Source organism: Pelecanus crispus, chromosome 2, assembly GCF_030463565.1.
Source record: "Pelecanus crispus isolate bPelCri1 chromosome 2, bPelCri1.pri, whole genome shotgun sequence".
Classification (NCBI taxonomy): Eukaryota; Metazoa; Chordata; class Aves; order Pelecaniformes; family Pelecanidae; genus Pelecanus; species Pelecanus crispus.
The window spans coordinates 149,137,333-149,156,858 of record NC_134644.1 but is presented as its reverse complement, the minus strand read 5'-3'; the positions used below and the strand labels follow the sequence as shown (position 1 = coordinate 149,156,858).

The 19,526-nt window shown below is 41.0% G+C and overlaps 1 protein-coding gene across 1 annotated transcript; it reads right to left on the bottom strand.

Moving 5' to 3' along the window:
• Positions 1 to 4,799: 4,799 nt before the first annotated feature.
• PLEKHF2 (pleckstrin homology and FYVE domain containing 2) lies at positions 4,800 to 7,444 on the bottom strand. Its single transcript, XM_009479394.2, has one exon. It carries the CDS (start codon positions 7,442 to 7,444, stop codon positions 6,695 to 6,697), a length of 750 nt encoding a protein of 249 aa, XP_009477669.1. The 3' UTR covers positions 4,800 to 6,694.
• Between the last annotated feature and the right edge of the window lie 12,082 nt (positions 7,445 to 19,526).

Genomic DNA, 19,526 nt, shown 5'->3' with positions numbered 1-19,526 from the left:
GGCGACACGCACAAGACATGCTGCCGCTTGCCGCTGCAAGCGGATTGCAGTCTCTGTACTCGCTCTGCTAACCAGCTGCAAACTTCACCCAAACCTGTCTGTTCCCCTGGGGCGAGCCTCCCCGCACCCCCTCACCACCTCTGAGCTACCCAGCCCGCTCAGGTAGGGTTTGCAGAGGTGCAACCAGGCAGCAAAAGAGCTCACAGCATTTTTGAAGAGTTGCTGTAGAGCAGCCAACAGCGCTGGGCACCCCCTTCCAGGGCAGATATGCACGGGGCATTTCAGATGAGGCACGGTTACTTCCCCACGCGTGGTTTTGGGACAGCATGGTTTTTGCAGCCGCGGAGGATCACACATTGCACTTTTCAGCATTAACTTGTACACGCTGACCAGCAACAGCGGTAATACTTTTTCCTTCCCAAATTGTTCCTGTCCCCTGGCACAAAGGGTGACAGGGAGCACGTTAGCATTGTACGCATCCGCCGCTCAAGACCTGCCGTCATCACCTGCAAGCCTGCAGCCACCAGCTTCCACTACGCAGCACGCGGGGGCTGCTGTGTTTTAGGCATGAGCAGAACTGCACTGCACTCGTTTCAATCGTGTTAAGTATCTCCTGCAACAAGTAAAATTCACAAAAGGAAGAGTTTTTCTTGGACTTACACATTGGGCTTCCATTAAGGGAGGCAACAAACCATTTTCATTATGCACACTACAAACACTAGGAAGCAAGTACCCCAACAGAGGCTAACTTTCCTCTGCTTCCAGAGACCTCGTATGAGAGGAGCTATATCCATCACTAAAAGCCAAAAGAAAACGGTATTCAAAATGGGCTTTTTCATGCTTTCCTCCTCTCATATGCTGTTTCAGTGCTGTTAAAAACATTACACAACTCTCTTGTTTAAAAGCCAGGTTGGTCCTTCCAACCTTTAAAACTCCTCTACTCAAAATGCCAAGTTATATATAATAAAGGTCAGGTCAGACGCACACAATGAGTAATACTGTAACAGGCCTATTACAGACTTTCTTTTTTCCTTTTTTAAAATAGTAACTTTAGCTTCAGAAGGAATGCCTCGGAGCAGACTACAGGCCCTCCAAGGCCCATTCGCACTGAAGCCGGTTGCCTTTCCTTCTGCACCTGGCAGTACACTCCGCAGCACTTTGCACACTCACGATAAACTGAGAGGCCAGGCCTTTCCTTCCAGATGTCAGTTTAGTACCGTGCTCATTTTCTCAGCGTAGCAATTAGCTCTGTTATCTTCCTTATTCCCGGCACACATGCACACAGCCCACGAGCCATCGTAACACCCCAGCAGTGCTCACACCATCCCTGTCAGACAGGAGGGCCAGGCTCAGCCCTCTGTTATTCATCTTACCTTCCAGGGAAATACCCTGATAAGGGAAGCATGAAGGAAGCCAGGTGGAGAAGGAAGGAAATTACTCTGCCTATATATTCATAGATACAGAAGCAGGTGTCCCAGCTCATTTTGGAGCTGTCATTCTAGAGACAGCACAGACCTGGACTGGGGCAAGCAGGTAGCAGAAGGAACCGACTGCTATTTCAAGCAGACCAAGCAGGTCCCCTTCCTTCGCTGCTAGAGGCTTTCTCAGAGACCGCTGTGATGCAAACCCGTTACAAGCTCACAGGTTAGAACTGCTCAGCAGCAGCACCAGGCTCTATAAAAAGCAGCCAGCAAAGCCCTAACTCTTTCTACAACACAGATGATTAAATTTGCATACAGGCAACAGCTTTTGGAGAGAAAAATCTAAACAGTAAGTCTAGCCAGAAGCTAAAATTAATTGCTAGCAAGCCACTCACACCTGTACTAGAGCTGACCACATTTCATCAGCAAAAAAGATACTCTTGAAGATCTGTTGAAAGATTTAAGCCCTTGAACTCATAAGCTTTATGCCTCTGAACAGCTGAATAAAACGAGCTCTTGCTTTCTGCCTGAACACCACTTAGGCTGGGGGAATCATCTTGTGTAAAAGGATTTCTAAAGAAGGTTTCTTTTAGGTATGTTCTTACCATTTAATCCAGTTACCCTCTGTGTAACTGAGAATGACCCGTAACGGGGCGGGGCGGGGGGGGTGGGGGGTGTGGAATGGGGTCTTTTTACATCACCTTAGGTTTTGCTGCTGCTGCTGCTCAGTGGCTTTCTATGCTTGCAGAAATGAACCCGAGATAGTTTCTTAAAATACTAGATACAAGTAACTGCAGTTTTATAAATGTAAAACTTCATCCCAATGGCAAGATTATTCCACTCAGGCAAGCTAAACAAGTTAGATGCACTAAGTGACCCTGCAATGCCTCCTGCTCCTTAGCAGATTATTTCACTGTCAATTTACATTGTTTTTATCCTAAATGTGTCCGAGTGCTGTTGAAGTGTTGTGATTTTTACTCTGGGCACAGGTAGCATTTTACAGACAATTAAAAAATAACTTAGAAAACAATGAATCTCCAGTCTGAAGATCAAGATTCAGACTTCTTATTCCTGATGGAGCTTGAAAGTATTTTCAGATACGTGCAGTACAGCAGAGCTGTCTACCACTGTACAGCAGACCCATCGCCGCTGTGCTGCACTCCCCGGCAGCTCCAAACTCAATCACAGCAAGGGAACAGAGCAGAGATTCTTCCCGGCGAGAGCACTGGCTACCCAATGCGTCACGGGAGCCAGCGCTGGCAAGAGACTGGCTGCAGGCACAAACAAGTAGCTCAGATTCCATCAAATGAAAGGCAGTAAACAGCCAAGATACTTTCTAATATTTACTACAATAGTTTGCTACTGGGGAAAAAAAATAAAACAAAATCAGTACTCTGACTATTCCAGCTGTATCTGCTAACAGAACCAGGCATTCTTCTATCGGTTCAGGGAAGTTACAGGAAAATACAAAAATCACAATAATACAATCTGTAATCTGCTTCCACTTAAACATTAACCAGCAATGCTTATAACCACCCTTTCATTTGCATTAAGAGATTAGCTAAAGCGTGACCCCAGGGGGAATGCCCCACTTAAACATAAGGTTTCTGCATGTCATTTTCATGATCTGCCTGTTAGAGACAAGACAGTAAAAGCCCAGCTGCAAGCTCAACACTGATTGATCCACTCGCCCATTTTTTTTTAAAACTTTATTTTAAACTGAGTAACAGCGCTTGACCCTCACAGATTACTCATTAGCTACAGGAAGTTTCAAACCTGAAAGAAAAACAATTTAATTTACCTTAAGATAACAACGGCAGTTTAGGTGCAGAGGCTAAAATCAATAGGCTTCAATTAAAACCTTCAGAAGAGAGACTTTTCCCTTTCCTTTAATAAATGAACTATGAAGTACCAACAAAAAGTGTGCAAAACGTGAACTCAGTTAAAGCAAGTAAGTACTTATTTCTTTAATACAGCATCTTCTACAACGCAGAAGCTGACTGCAGAGCCTTGCAGGAGAGACACTGCAGGCACTGCTGCTGCTCTCGTTCCGCTGGATTTGAAAAGCTTGTCAAGAAAGAGCGGGTTAAGACTCCCACAAACCAAAAAAGTACATAAAATATACAGAGACTGACTGTGTTTAATTACTATTTTGAGATCTTAAGACTGTAGAAGCTTCAGGAAAAGCACTAGCTTCCTCTCCAGTTTGATACCATGAGAAGTCTCACCCCCAGCAGTGGTCCGACGGTGCCCAGAGCCGAGGCCCGAGGTGCTGGGGCTGGGCTGCTCAGCACCCTGCCGCACACGGGGGGCCCAGGCCCACCGGCCTCTTCCAGTGGCTCAGCTGCCCCCAGTCCAACAAAAGCCAAACTTTGCAACACGCTTGGTCATCCTTGCTTTAAAACAGCTACTCAATTGCACAAGGTTTTTTTCTAAATCCGTAACTACATTTATTTCCACTTTAGTCTTAAATCGCCTCCTGTATGCTTATACTCCCAGTTTATTAATCCCTCCTGACAGTGAATAAACTTGCTGCTAAAATACTTGTGAAGATAAAAACCAGCCGCCCTATTTTCTGTCACCCTCGGAGACCCCCAGTTAAAGAAAATTAAACACATAGGCTTGAAGCTACACCATATATTTGTAAATAAAATAATTTGACAGAACAAGATTACAAAGTATGAAACAAGCCCTTTCAGGAATTTGTAAGTACAGGAGAAGTCAATGTTAAGTCCATTTCGTAAAGTTTTAAACAAATACCACTGAGGGATAGGAGTATTACCATAAAACACTTCTCCCCCCCTCCCCACCCCTTAATGAAAAAGCTTGGACCATATACATCAATTTCAGATGAAAAATCCCACCCACACGCATTGGTTTGGTTACAGCTTCAGGGATCAGTGCAGCATAGTGCAAGTTTCATTCACAGATAAAAAGATATTTGAAGTAGGTACAAGAACATTCTGCAAGATACAGGATGTGATATAACTCTCAGCAACCCTTCTCCCACCCCCTGAAAAGCGCTGAACAGTAAGCACAACATATAGAAACATGGGAAAAAGCACACGAGGAGATGGAATCTTTAAGACACAACAGGTTAATGTTTGACAGCTTAGGAAAGAGCAAACAATTGCATCAGGAAGAAAATGATTGTTAGTCATTAGAAGATATGTACAAGGAAGGTTTGTACTTTGATTCTGTAGAAAAACTGAAGCTGACAAGTCTCCTTTCCTGAAATACAAAGAGAGGTACAAAAAGCACTATTAACTGAAAGTGCCTTCTCAGAATAGCCCATTTTCCCCTACTGCAGGTCATCACTCCCTCATCTTTCAAGGAATAAGTATACATAACTATTCATTTCAGCTAGTCTTTGAGTATACACAATTGTTTATTGCTTATCTGGCAATTTTACAGCATCTTCCTGGTCCCCAGTCTCCATCAGAAAGCATTTTCCCCTTTTTATGTTTATTTCAAAGTAGATAAAATACTTTTCAGTGCTTAAAAAAAAACCCAAACATTTTTAGAAATTGCCCAAGCTAAAAATATTAACGCAATTTTCACCTGAAGCAATGTACTGCAGACTATTAATGTAGAGTGCCTCCCTAAAGATGCCAAGTGCATCTTTAGCTACCAGAAATCTCATGGAGGGCTACAGCTTTGAAGTGCTCTGCTAATTTTTATAAAAAAAATTGACTGACATTTACAGCGTACAGAATGGGAGACTAGTGCAATATGCAGCATTGATTGTTTATTCAATAAATATTTAACCCAATTATTGCCAACCAAGGCAAACAGTGCAGAAATTGTCAATTAAAGAGATACAAAAGTTTAACATCTTCTTCTATAAACTCAGTTGCTACTATAGTCATACAACTATTTCAAAGAGGTTTTTCTGCTTCAAAATTGACGCTACCATTATAAAAATATAGAAACAGCATTTGGGGGTTTAACATGTCTTTGCAAGTCTAACTTTTTACATTTATATAGGAACATGACATTCTGTATTCAAGAACTTATTAAAAGTAAAAACGAATACTATGGTAGAGACATTTTCTGCACTGACAATTTCATTATAGTTCTTAAATACATCTTTCTTGGTCCTGGGTATACATTTAGAATGAAATAACTTGCATCTCGCGTTTATCCTGAGGTCAGCTGTGTAAAAAGGAAAGCCATTTTTATAAAGACATTTGCAGGCTTTTTGTTCAAAATATGAGGTTATTTTTAAACAAGCCAATAAAACTCCTGGGAGGGCAGGGGATGGACACCAACCCTCTCACCAATGTTTTAAGAAACAATTTAGTGTCATTTTTGGGAGTTGCTTCCAAAAATATATAGCCTATCACATCCAAATGCTATCTATATCACCCAACTAAAATTTCAGTATGCATTTGCCAAATTTGAAACTTAGAAACTGTTCTGAAAAGAAAACATATAAATCCCCGTGAAGAGTCACCCTAACAAGACCCCGACCTGCAATGCAACTCCTGCAAGTAGAACCCCGCCGAAGCCCATGGGAATCTGCAGAGTCTTTGGGTCTGCCTGCACAGGTGAGGACGTGCGATTCGGGTCTCCATCACCCACCGCGGGGTACAGTTATGACCTTGTGAAAGCTCCACTTTGAACACAGCAGTTATTTTCAATAGCACCAACAATCTCTCAGATACCAGCATCAAATACAGACAACACAGAATAGGTGTTTCTTCCTGAATCAGCACAATTGGTACAAGGCACTGCTTGGCATAGGAAGTCATAAATAAGAGCAAAACAAGACAACTTCCAAGTTTTGTGACATTTAAGTTTGTAAGTTATGTCACATTTCAACTTATTATATACGGTGGTTAAAAAACCCAAGATGGTCTAAGGGAATAACCAAAACATCACTGTTCCACGCATGCTTACAGTTTTCCTCCCCATATCTGAAAAAACCCACATTAACGACATACCAGTATGGAACATTAGGAAGTATGGGTTGTTAAATTAAGAAAGTACATTTTATTCTCCAATCTTCCACAGAAGTCTAACCTAGACACAACTCAAGTATAAGTTGGAAAATATTCCGGTAACATTTGCAACAGTCTATCCCTGCAAAGGAGTGAAAAACCTATTGTCTAGAGAATTCATAGATTGAGGCACATCGCAGTTGAAGATATTCAGGCATATTTTATGGCTAGAACAGGATTTTTCTGAGGAACCTCACTACAGAATTCCCCAAAAGCAGCTCCATATGGTGTGAAACACAAATTGCAACACATGGAAAAAACGTTTGGTCCTTAATCACTACTGTCTTCATCATCATCATCATCAGATACATCATTTAAAGATGATTTAGGTGACTGGCTGTAGGAGTCTGATCTAGTGGACTGACAAGCAGTCATCTCCCCAGTAGAAAGAAGATCATAGCAGAAGTCGCAAATTCGCACGGGCTTGGATGACTGGCTCGGGAGAAGAAACCTCTTTTCAGAGCAAGGCCCGCATACAACAAAGCCGCACTTGCGACAGTGGTGACGACGGTTGACGGGCGTAAATTTTGCTTTCTGACACCGCATGCACACAGTGGCTTCCGAGTCTGGTACCCAGACGGCTGCATGTTCATTGCTAGGAGTCTTCCCGCTTTTGGAAAGCAAATCAGAAACACACTTATTTATGTGGTTCATCCACTCGGACTTCTCTGTAGCAGTGGCAGCGTAAACCGCAAAAGACTTTGTTGGTGTCTTGATAAGCCACCCGTTCCGTAAGTCTCCCTCATCCTGGATGGAATCAATAGTGACGTTTTCCAGCGGAATTATGTGCTGTTTATTGTATTTCTTCTTCTGGATGACAATGTTACCATAAACAAGAATGTCATTGAACAGGAAGAACTGCCTCGCTTTGGGCTTCTTCCTACACAGCTTTGTTAGTACTCCCTCTCCGATCAGAACACGACCAGGAATAGTCAGAGGTTGACCAGCTGCTCCAAAGCAGTTTTCCACTATACTTATTCTTCTAGTGTTTGCCTCACTGTTTGCCAAGCGATCCACCATCTTTCACAAGTATCCTAAAATTAGAAAAAAAAACGTTTGTTGTCAGAACAGGACTGATTCAACAGCAGCCTTCCCCAAGGAAGGTACCAACCCCGCATTTCTTAAAATATCTAACAGAACCCGCTGGCTCAGAGGCACCGACTTGGGCTAGATTTAAATAAGTATTAAAAACTAAGAATTTTTAGCAACCAATTAGTCTTTTTTTCAGAAGCAAAAATGTTCCATCCAGCTGACAGCTATCTTTATCACACAGACAGCACCTACAGCACTGCTCGAGAGCCTCTGGCAACAGAGTAGGAGGCAGCCATCCCTCCAGTAAGGTTACTGCATCCTGGTTTAATGCTCGTATTTCTCTACATATCCTCCTGCACCTACTCTCTGGATGGCAAAAGAAAGTATCATCTGTCATTCCAAATTCTAATACTGACAGAAACATCAACTTAACTGGGCAGCTTGGAGACCCATGTTGGTGTTAACACACCAAACAAAAATGATGTAATTGACATTGACATAGGAAAGCCCCATAACGAATCTCAGTGTTGCTCTTTTTTCAGTATATAAACCTTAAATCATGGGCTAAAACCATGAATCTACCTACTAGAAACACTTTGTACAGGCCACAGCTTGCACCCCCCACCACCTGCTTTCATGGCAAACTCTTGAGCCAGGAGCAGGGAGCAAGTCATGGCTGGTGGCCCATCGCCACCGCCCAAGGCTGCTGCCTTCTCTTTGCAGGGGCCCCACAGTCCTTCCCTCCTCACCTACTCGAACCACATCTGCATCCATCATGATCAGGTGATGTATGCAGGTAGACCAGCACAGAGGACAAGTCACACAGCTTGCAACTGCTCCTGAGAAAGACTAAGTGACCTGCACCGGCTGAAAGTTTAGGCAAGAAGGCTTCATACTTCAGGAAGCTGGTAAACTACAGAGTACATATGTTCCAATTACAGATTAAAACCATCCCTCGTCCTTCCCCAAGTAGCAAATAAGGTTTTTCTCTTGTAAGGGTAAGATTTCTAAGGCATCCAACAGGGAACTGAAAATAAGAAGTGATTCATACCTCAGCAAACCACTCCTTAGCCTACCTTTTATCCTAGAGCTTCCTGGGCAGAAGTCAGGCAAACTCCTGCCAGCCCAATCCAGACCTGCGCCCTGCAAGCTCCTCCTGAGTACAGCCATGAACCTGAACCATGTCCTTGACAGAGCCGCGAGACGGCTGGCAGAGGCAAGCACTATGGACAGACCTGTCTCTTGGCACGCAGAAGACAGCTCTCCTGTGCTTTCCTTTCCAGCTACCGCAGGGCTGATGCTCACAGCACCCTTTGGTAGAAACCACTGCTTTGAACAGGCCTGGAGAGCAGAGTAGCAAATACCCCAATGCCTGTTACCTGCGCTTCCCAATACGATCCCCGTTTGGCAAGTCCTCTATGTTCACCTACCTTTTCTTTTAGATCTACGCTGCCTGCCGTCAATACAGCATCAGCCTATAACAGAGATGAAACTGGGCTGAAACGAGGCTCAGACTTGATGCTGCCCAGACTCTCTCACTCTGTCATAACCTAATCCAGTCAATCTTCTTCCTATAAATGAAGCTCAGATACTTCCTTACAAAATAGGGATCAAACTCCTTGATAGAAATTCGGTGGCAGAGAAATCTCTCATCAGGCCTCATCTAAGTAAGTATGTTACCCGATGATTACACAAATCCACATGCCTAATGTTAGGTGTGATTAAAAAATAACTTACCAGTTACTGCTTTGAGAGTTTAATTATTTCCACACTAAAATAGTTTGACAAGTGGGCTTACTCAGATACAACTAAACTAACTTTAAGTTCTGCACACAACATCATCTTGTATCAAAGTCTGACACTGAAGATAGAAGAATCTATTAAAAATCAAAAGAAGTGTTGAGTAATATCTTTATGTGCCTTCCAGCATTAGTTACAATATGCGAGTACTATGTTAATCACTTTATGGTTAGTGGAATTACAAAGCCACCAAATCTGAAATTATTTTGATCTGTAGAAGGTCAAGACAAAACACAAACTGACTTATAAAAAGAGAGTTCAAGAGATTTAATGTGCTGCATCAAGGCACACAAGCAAGTACACCTATGCTATTTCCACCAGGTATCAGTCACACCAGGGAAAAAAAAAAAACCAAAAAGAAAAAAAGGCTGACCTCCTCCATTACCCTGTCTAGTGGCTCCCCATTTCATCAGTTAGAAAGTATTTTCTTAACAGTAAGCTTAAGTCATCTTTGCTGCAAAACAAACATTTATTTTTGTTCTACAGTCAGAATAACCAGAATAATAGTTACTTTATTAAGCTTTCTGTGGACTGAAGTGCTTGTCACTTATGTCTAGAAAGACTGGGAGTCCAAGTGGAAGGGGGAAAAAAAACCCCACAAAACAAAAAACTTATTTCCATCTCCTTCACCAGCCCTGCTTTTCTGAATCATTACTCTTCTCAAGGTTCTCGAAGCTTTGTCCATCTTTCTCTTTAAGAGATGCCCACAAATGGACACTGTACTAAATCCCCAAATCCTTCTGCAACACCAAACTTCGCTGATCTGGTTCTGCTTTGTTTCCTTCTGTGACGATGCCAATTTATGCTATCTGTCCCCCTCCCTGCTTCCTTGTGCCATTACAAAAGCTACACAGTGAATTAGATCAGAGGGTTGATCAAGCGGAGAACAAACCAGAGTTTTAGGACTCGGATTGGCAGGATAGCCGCAGTGGAGGGAGACAACAGAGGGATAGGAAGGGAGGTACTTAGACAGTGCCCTGCACAGAAAGTACATTGACTTAAACTGATCAGTAAACAGAAGTATTACAGTATTTTTTTTTCTTCTCCCAGAGAACGGTAGAAGACTCAAATGACATCAGTACAATTCATTTCTTTTAATGCTATGACTATACAAGCATATCCAAACTACACCTTTCAATAGACACCTTATTTCTTGCAAGCATTCCAAGCAACAATACTAACTTATACACATGGGGACACACAATACCCACCTTTACATGTTTTATTCAGCATTAAGATCTAGCCACTTTTTTTTTTTTTAAATATACACCTTCCAACTACCTGCTACCATATGGCTAGGAGGCACAACACTGGCACTTGGGAGTGAGTTTTTTGGGTAAGTAATTGGCTTCACTTCTACTACAGCCTTGTCTAATGCAGAGGTGCCACTCCGCAGAAGTGCTGTTGGTTTGTCCAAGCTATTCTCTATCTACCAATGAGAAAGTACTGAGGAGGGAACACAAAAGATAAACTAGGAACTTTTTGATGTGTATTTCCTGAAGTCCTAGGCTCAGAAATCAAATTCAGGTGCCTGACTGCCAAAGCCCAGGATTTGGAATGAGGGTTAATTGCCATTATCTGCCAAATAACCATCCCCATCTAACAACATACTAGCAATAAATAGCCTTTGCAAGCGCCAAAGCTGAACCAAGAGCTGCTTCGGACTTAGAAAGCAAGGAGTCAGTCACAGGGTCAGTCTAAAGTTATTTAGTAATCCCACGTTCCCTGTGAAGCAGGGAAGGAAATCAGTCAGCAGAGTGCAAAGGGGACAGACCAGAATATACTCTTCTGCAAGTACAAATCAATGTGTTACTTCTAAATTTACACTTTTATAGGAATTATCTGCAAATTACAGTAAGTTTTTTTTTTTACAGTAAGTTTTTTTGCTAGTCCACAAGGAAGAAACACCACCATCTCCCTGAACCCCACAATCATACTGATGAGTTTCAGTGAAGCAAGCTCTTGGTGTGAAGTTACAGCAACCTGCAGGAAGCACTCCACTGCTCCACAACTCCAACTCCGCACTCTGCACTCCCTGCCAATAAACAGCAAACTCGGTTCAAGGTCACCATGAAAGCTTTCAAAGCACAAGTCACTGCAAGGAGAAAACAGAGAGAGAAAAGGCTAAAGGTTTTAATTAACTGTTCTCTAGGACGACCTAAGAGAAAACAACTCTAACCAGGATCGTTTAATAATCATCATGGCTTGAAATCAAGACACATGACTCCAGAACTTGGGCTCAAGACTGTACTTTCAGCTTGTTGTGAAAATATCACTCACTGGACTTAAAGCAAGAATCTGGGGCAAGTTAAGGACTATTAAGAAAGACAAGATAATCGCATCTCTTCTAGACTTTTGTCTGTAACATTCAACAAATTCTCACCTACCAGCCTCAATTAAGGTAGTAAAAGCCACAGACTGCCGATGGGATTACTCCACCTTTCCAGGGCATGAACTTTATTTTCCCACACTAATAGGTTAGACTTTTAAGATAAGCACTCTGACATTTTTCTCCTAAGCTTTTAGAGAAATAAAAATTAAAAATCCATCTGAAATCCTATGCATGCTAATGCTCATTCACCTTCACTAGCCTCTTCTGAGAAAGGAAGTTCAAAATGGATAACGAGAAACTACTTGGAAAGTATCACCATTACAAATGAAATGTTGAAAAAACAGACCAGGAATACAAAAGAGAAGCCAGCCCTAAGTCACAAGAGCTCAAGTTAGGAGAAGAGGTACACCTTTTCTTCTCATGAGCACACAGACCAAGGAGATGTTAAATGAAAGTATTGTCTGGACGCAGAAAGGAACTTTTAACCCCAAGATGCCACAGTCCAAAAGCTATGCAAGGTTATCAACTACCAGTCTTATAAAACTGTAACAATCTTTTCTTAAAGCATATTCAGATATATTGTAAAAAGATAACAGATCATATCCTGGAACTGGGTGGCAATATTCTCCTCTCTGCCAGCTAAAATTTTCTTCTGAAGTTTCTACTGTTGGCCACTGTAAGAAGGAGATACCAATTACTGTCCTCAAGATGCAGGATCTCAAGATCTGATCAAATAAAGCAATTCCTGAGTGATGGCAAATTGCTAAAAACATGGCCCAAATCTTCCCCAAAGTGAGTAATTAAGCAGAACCATGGGCTTCAAAATGACAGGCTAGACAGCTCCACTTAAGGGGAGAGTGGGAGCATCTTACACATATTCTCAGTTTATGGATCAAAAACCTCAAACCAATTTTGCAGACTTTCATCACGTTTGACTCCAGTTTCACACCTTTTGCATACAAACTCCGGAAGGTCCCCAGGCCCTTATGCAAGGACGACTCCATTTGTCTGTAAGGACCATCAGTCCATCACATCAGATTCATTTTCTGTGTCCAGACTGCAGTGTAGTACTAGCTGCTAGTCAAAACATTGCAAAATTAGATCACCTTGTAAGAAAACTTAGCTACACAGGGCTGTACCATGAGCAAGGTTTAGCAGCCCTTCCAAATAAATAAATCTCAACTCTCAAAATGCTGTAATGCCTTCAGTTTGTCCTCCTCACACACATGCTCTCAGTAAGCCCATTTCACGATGAAGAAGCTGGGCAAAGGCTTTCATCTCTGTAGCGTAATATCCTATTTAAAGGTGATGAAATATTTCATGACACAGAAAGCCCCAACTCTTCTACAATATGCAGAGCTCTTTGACACGAAGTTATTTCTACTTTTACTCACAAGAAGCTTCTACAGAAATAATAATTCTGTTATCAAGATACCAAGATCTTCTTGCTCCCCTATTTCACTCCCGTTTTACATTTGCATCCTGTTGGCGAGAACAGTTATCTTCAAAGTGAGCAAACATTAGATGTTACTGAAATCTTTGAAGAACTAACAAGTTACCCACTTACCTAACACACAACCCATGTTGAGGAAGTCACATATTTACTACAGTTATTAACATTCCAGACGACTGCAGCAGGAAAATAATTCTGTTACGGTTGCTGTGCACCAACAAGTCACTTCCCACATAATTGTTTCTTTCTGCCACTGTATCCTGGCGACCAAACCGACCATCTCCCAGGATTCAGTGCTTCTACAGGTCTTATAAAATAAATATTCTCCCGTTTTAAATATGCTAGCTCTGCTCTTGATAGAGGCCAGACTAAACTGCACAGAAGAATAGCTGTAGTTGAAGACAGACTTAAGGAGTCAACTAAAAAGAAAATAACCCTGACTGACATAGCCACACCTAATTCAACACTGCCAGAAAAGTCTTCTACTACTATGTTAGCACTGTAGCAGCTTGCACGATCACCACAGAGCAGAGCCATAGGTAACACAAAGGTGCTGGAAGGGAGAAGTGAGATGAAAAAAAAAGCTGTTATGACGTAGTGATGCAGACTGCAAACAGCTCAGCACAAAAACATTTCCTCACCTCAGCTCAGCATGTACTACCATCACAACCAGCACTCCCTTTAGACTGCAGGGCAGGCACAAAAGGTACACAGGAGAGGGACACAACCTGAATTCCCAAGTTTCTCCAGCAATACAGCAGTACCAGCAGTGCTCCATTACTTTCTGGCCTGGGCAAGAACAAGTCTTGTCCAGTACACAGTCCCTGCTAACAAGCATTAATTAATAAGCACCTAATTTTTAGTATTATTTTTCTTCAATGCTCCTTCAAGGGAGGAAAATGCTACTAGCCTTGCCATAATTGCCAGTTCATCTATCATCATCTTTAAAATTAGCAATTAGGCTGTTAACAATTACATTTAACACACTGCATTAATACAAACCAGGCAGTCTAGATTTCTCAAGAGCCATGGTATCAGGATGCAGGCAGCTCATCCATTGCTATGTACATTCACAGTTAAGGTGACAGCTTTAAAGAAAAAAAAAAAAGTGTATTTAAGCTGCTAGAAAGAGTACAAGAGCTCAAAACTAAACACACAGAGGCCCATCCAGTCCTAAAGCAGCAGCAGATCCTGGATGTTTCCAAACCAGATTCAGTAACAAAAGTCCAATAAAAAAAATATCACTAACCACAGTACCCAATCACACCATTAGAACGGGTGAAATGAGATCTAGATATTGTTGCAGTGAAGCAAATGTAGAGAATAGAAAAGACTCAGAGGAATACAAAAGGAATAAAGAAAGGTAGAAATAGCAGATCTGAATGAAAGCACATTATACCTTGCCACTCAATACACTTCTAAATGATTATCCAGTTGTCATACAGAGCCCTTGTTCTCACACCTGCATTTGCACATACAGACATCAGCAGCTATGTTTCACCACGTACATTCAAACTAACCCATTTTCCTTCTTGCCTAAGGGTAACATATGTTTCATAATAAAAGTTTCTGTTTAGAGTCACTTAATAAGAGGCAAAAAGTTAAAAGTTTTATCATGTCTGACTCCACAACTTGAAAGCTCTGAACAGAGATTTCAAATAGAACTGAATCCTGTTTTGTTATACTTAATCACACAAGTTAAACATACATGAAAGGTACAGAAGATCAATAAAACTTTTACAAGACAGAAACAAGTAAACTGTAAACCTAAGACAGACAAAGACTATCTGCAGACCAGGTATCTAATGTGCATTAAATGACTGGTTTGTAAGATGGTTCATCTTTTGGATCTACAGAGGAAAAATATCACTCCTTAAAAAGAGTCCATCAGGCAGAATCAGTCATTTAGTATATAGTCATGTTTTTTGTTTTTTTTTTTAGTAATAGGTTTCAAGTAACTGTTATATATTATATTATCACATCAGGCTCATTCAGCTTTCCTCTTGCACTTTGCCTATGCAAGGAAGACACACTAATTTGACTTACTGTTGAATAAATACAAACAATTAAATTATCCAGAACCCTCATACATCCCTCTGATTTAAAGCTCTGTCTGAAATAGTAATATCACTACTTTTTGTGGACAAACTTTCAGCTATGAAGGCATCTCAGTACTGTAATACAGTACCCTAATCTCTATTAATATTAGATGTATTGCTCTTGAGAACAACACTTGACTTGTTGCACCACTGCCAAGTACAACACAGTGTAAATTTCTGAAGTGCAACCTGTTCAAGGAAACTTGTCAATGTCTAATGCTTTGCAAATAGTTTTAGTGTGGAAAACTGCTGAACTAAACACATGCGCAGCAGATATTCCAAGTTTCTGATACAGGTCAGAAAATTAAAATTTTTAAATATTACTTTGGCCTCACTAGTTCCACCTCCTACACAACCTCCTTCAATAGATACAGAGAAGGATGATACTATCACTTGTCCTGAATGTTTCACTGTGTCATTAATTAAGCTTTCTATGCACTTAGATCTGATTAGCAGTAATCAGAATCCAAGCGTTCATGCACAAGTCAGCACTACCTGTCAAGGACCATAAAGGTAATAACAAGAGCTGGATGAAAGATAATAGAGACATACCAGCAAGAGGTATTTAATTAAACTTTATTTCTGTCATGCAGTAAGTAGAGCAAAATATTGAGGAAAATGAAGTTTTAAGTATCCACTAATCCTTTATGAATTCATTAATATTTCATTCTGTATTTTACAGTTAAATACATGTGTAACTGCTAACTGCAGGGTTAATATTAATTATATATTTCCATTATTCACCAGTTGCTTTTTATAAAACAGTAAAAAGACCAATTTGACATAAAGTTAAGTGAAATTAAAAGAAATTTCAGCCCCAAAAATATTATGTTGAGAGGAGATACACGTATGACAAATGCTTTCTAAAGGTCTTTACCGCTGCTAAAAGCTGACATGATGGTAACAATCAAATGCCTGTACTGTGCTGGAGCTAGCTGTCCTGGATGCTATTTACAACATAAGACAACAACTGTTACTTAAAGAGAAATACAGCCTTCTAACAAGCAGTTCTCTAATAATTCTCTTCATAGGAATATTCCCAAAGCTGTTGTGTTTAACAAATTGTCTTACCATCGCTACTGTAACCAGCTGGTAAGGATGCAGAGGATAACCTGATGATATCAGAAAGATACGAATATCAAGAATGACAAAAAGCTACACCATGATACTACAAAGAAATAAGAAGCACCAAGAGATTAAAGAGACTATATCGAGGTAGAGATGACAGCACAAAAGGAGGCAATAAGGTTCCTCTGAACTTCTTCAACATAGCCTTTATCCAGAATCACTTTTGACTAATCTGGTTAATGGTTGCAGCATTCAGAAAGGTACTGGTAGCAGGACAGAAACTTTGACTTGATTTACAGACAAAAAAAGTATCACCTTTTCCTTAAGGCAATGTATGCTGTTGCCTCTTTGCACCATTTTTCACACCCTTATTAATTATTATTTTATTTATTTTTATTATTTTATATTTATATTTTTATTAATTTATTATTTATAATAAATATTAATATTTAATAAAATAAAAAAAAGCAGCAAGATAGAACATTGGAAAAGGATGGTGGCAATACCAAGGCTGCTTTGGATTACTGCAAGGAAGCGAAGACACTTGTGACATTTTCATCCAAACACTGTAGAGAAAACATAGTGTAAGCATCAATCAATACTACACTGGCAGGAAAGCGGAATAGATGATACTGTGGACCTCTCCCAAGTCTCATTTCTATGATTCTCAGTGTAATGTTTTCTACATGAATGTGTTCTTTTATATTTTCTTCCCCACTGTGAAGACAAAGCTTCCTGCATTGCGCAAGCCTGTGGAGCAATGGCTGCAGTGTGGGGAAACACAGATGAGCTAACTCACTCCCTTACTGGTATATCCAGTACAAATCAGCAGTCTTAACCTTTCATCTGTCTCAGCCTGTTGGTTAATGTTCTGGCACCGGCCACAGACTCGCAGAAACCATGCTGGAAATATGTTAACAGCAACCACATTACTCCACACTGTGCAACCTGTGAATATTCTGCCTTGCCAATATTTTAGAAATCTTTAGATTATTTCTCAGTCCAGCATTTAGTCATGTCCAAATACATCATGAAAGCAAATCTAAGCATTTGGCTAGTCAGATGTCATCATAAACCTTAATTACTATAGTAACCCAGACAGATATGTTTGGTTTTTCTTTTTAAACTGCTGCAAATGACTGTCAAAAGCCTAGACCCACTAAAATTCTTCTTGAAGGTATAATGCAGAAATCCCTATTTTAACTGCCTAACATCTTACAGTTTAATAATTCTTTCAATACATTACAGTTAATTTTAGTATACTCTAATTTCCAACTTCCAAGGAAGGACTGGTGTTTCCCTTTAATTGACTGGTTGTGTAAGAATTGCTCATAGAATATAAACAATTCTAAATGAAGAACAAGAACAAACAACAACTTCATTATCAAACCTGCACGGCCAAGTGCATTACTCTTCAAATTTGCAATAGCCATTATCCAACTGAGCTAGGAATGCCTAGATAGGCCAATTCCTTTTTGGGGATGGATATCGTTTCTACGTAGATCTTTCAAGATTTCAACCTTACATTCCCCAACCCACTCAGAAGCTAGTTTGGATACAGGAAGCTATTTTTAGCAGAAGACTACCGGTTTTGCCAAGCAGCATATGTATTAGCACAGCAAGGGCAGAGCAATGCTGTTTTACTATCCAAGTGACTCTGCTTAACAGTTCGCACGCTGCCCGAGCTGCTGTATGCATGCAAAACCATCCAAGTTCTGCACGTTAGCTTCTCATGAGGTTTGGTATTTAACACAATAAACCTCAGACGGAAAGAGAACACCAATTTAGCCTGCTTGTAAACAGAAAGACTAGCTCCCACATCCCAAATGAGTTGCAACGCTAAATAATCACAGAGGAGACCTGAGGAAAGTAAAGGCAGGCGGAAGCAGGCTGCCCCACCAGACAAGTTCAGCCAGTTTGCAGCCAGCCCCATGCCAAGGGCGAGAGGAACCGCCTTGGCCATAACGCCACGTGCAGTAACGTCAGCACCCCTGCTCCAAGCAAGAAACATGTGGCACCCATTAAAGACACACAAAAATCCAGAATCGGTGAGTCCCAAAGCTGCTGCCATTACCTTCTCCTGCTTGGTAGTAACAGAACATATGAAAGGTGGAAACGCAAACAGCGTTGAAGGGTTCATATCACAGGAAAGTACACGACCAGGAGAGCCTCAATCCACCCCTAGATCAACTGGAAGTGGTTGTGTTTTCCCCCCACACCCAGCTTCATTGGAAAGAGTCCCTGAATGCCTCTTAGGGCAGAAGAGGCCTCACTGCAGAAGCCCAGGAGCAACATTCTTGTAAGAGATCCAGCTTTTTAATGAAATCAGCTGCTTATTACCATTGTCAGACTTCTATTTATAACAAACCATGATAGCTGATACTGTTTTTGTCTCCAGGCATGACAGAGACAGAGCTGCTGTTGGAAAGAAATACGCAGCTCTCCATCCCCCACCTGGTAGTCAAGTGTCGGAGCAACAAAGGGAGCAACTTCCTAAATTCGGTTCATCTCCATGTCCTCACCGATCTGCCGACAAGCTGAGCACTCCCCAAGCACTGATACAGGCTTACAGGGCTCTGAACAGCACTTGTGAAACACCGTACTGCCAGCCGAACCGTTGCCATTTAGATGGGAAAACTCTTAAGGCCTTTCAAGATGCGAAGGAGGAGGTAGCCAGCGCACGCATGTGCAAAAACAGGTAATGACTAGAATTAAAGGAATTTTTAAAAAGCCAAAACAACCCACAGCACACAGCCACACAGAAAACCTAAAAACTTGAGTTCTGCAAACAGAGGTGAAAAGGCAAGCCTCACCCACCATGAGCAGTGTTTCCAATTCTACAAACTCATCTGTCAAAGCACAGAAAGCAAGGTCCATATCAAATATTTGCAGCTGTCAGCATACTGAAATGGGTGTAAGTAAAACAGCTGAGGTTTTGTATGGGTTTTTTTATATATATGTACACACACACATAACATTTATATAGTTTATAAATATATAGGGGGGGTTTATATAGATATAAAAAAAATACAACACACACACATATGCTCTTTTAAATTAACCAACAAACAATTAACTGAAAAAAGCCCAATATTCAGATCAAATCTTTGCCATCATGGGAAAATACCCTAGTATTTCAACTTTCCATTTGCATGTATTTAGGAACACTAGCAGTGGTTGGTTAGCTTAGACTCTGGTGCCAGCAAACTACATCTTTCATCTTAACCAAATACTGGGAACACACACCAGAACAGGGTTTCAAAAACAGCTTCCGCAGACCTTGAGCCCAAAAAAAGTTGAAGTTCCTTCCAAAGTTGT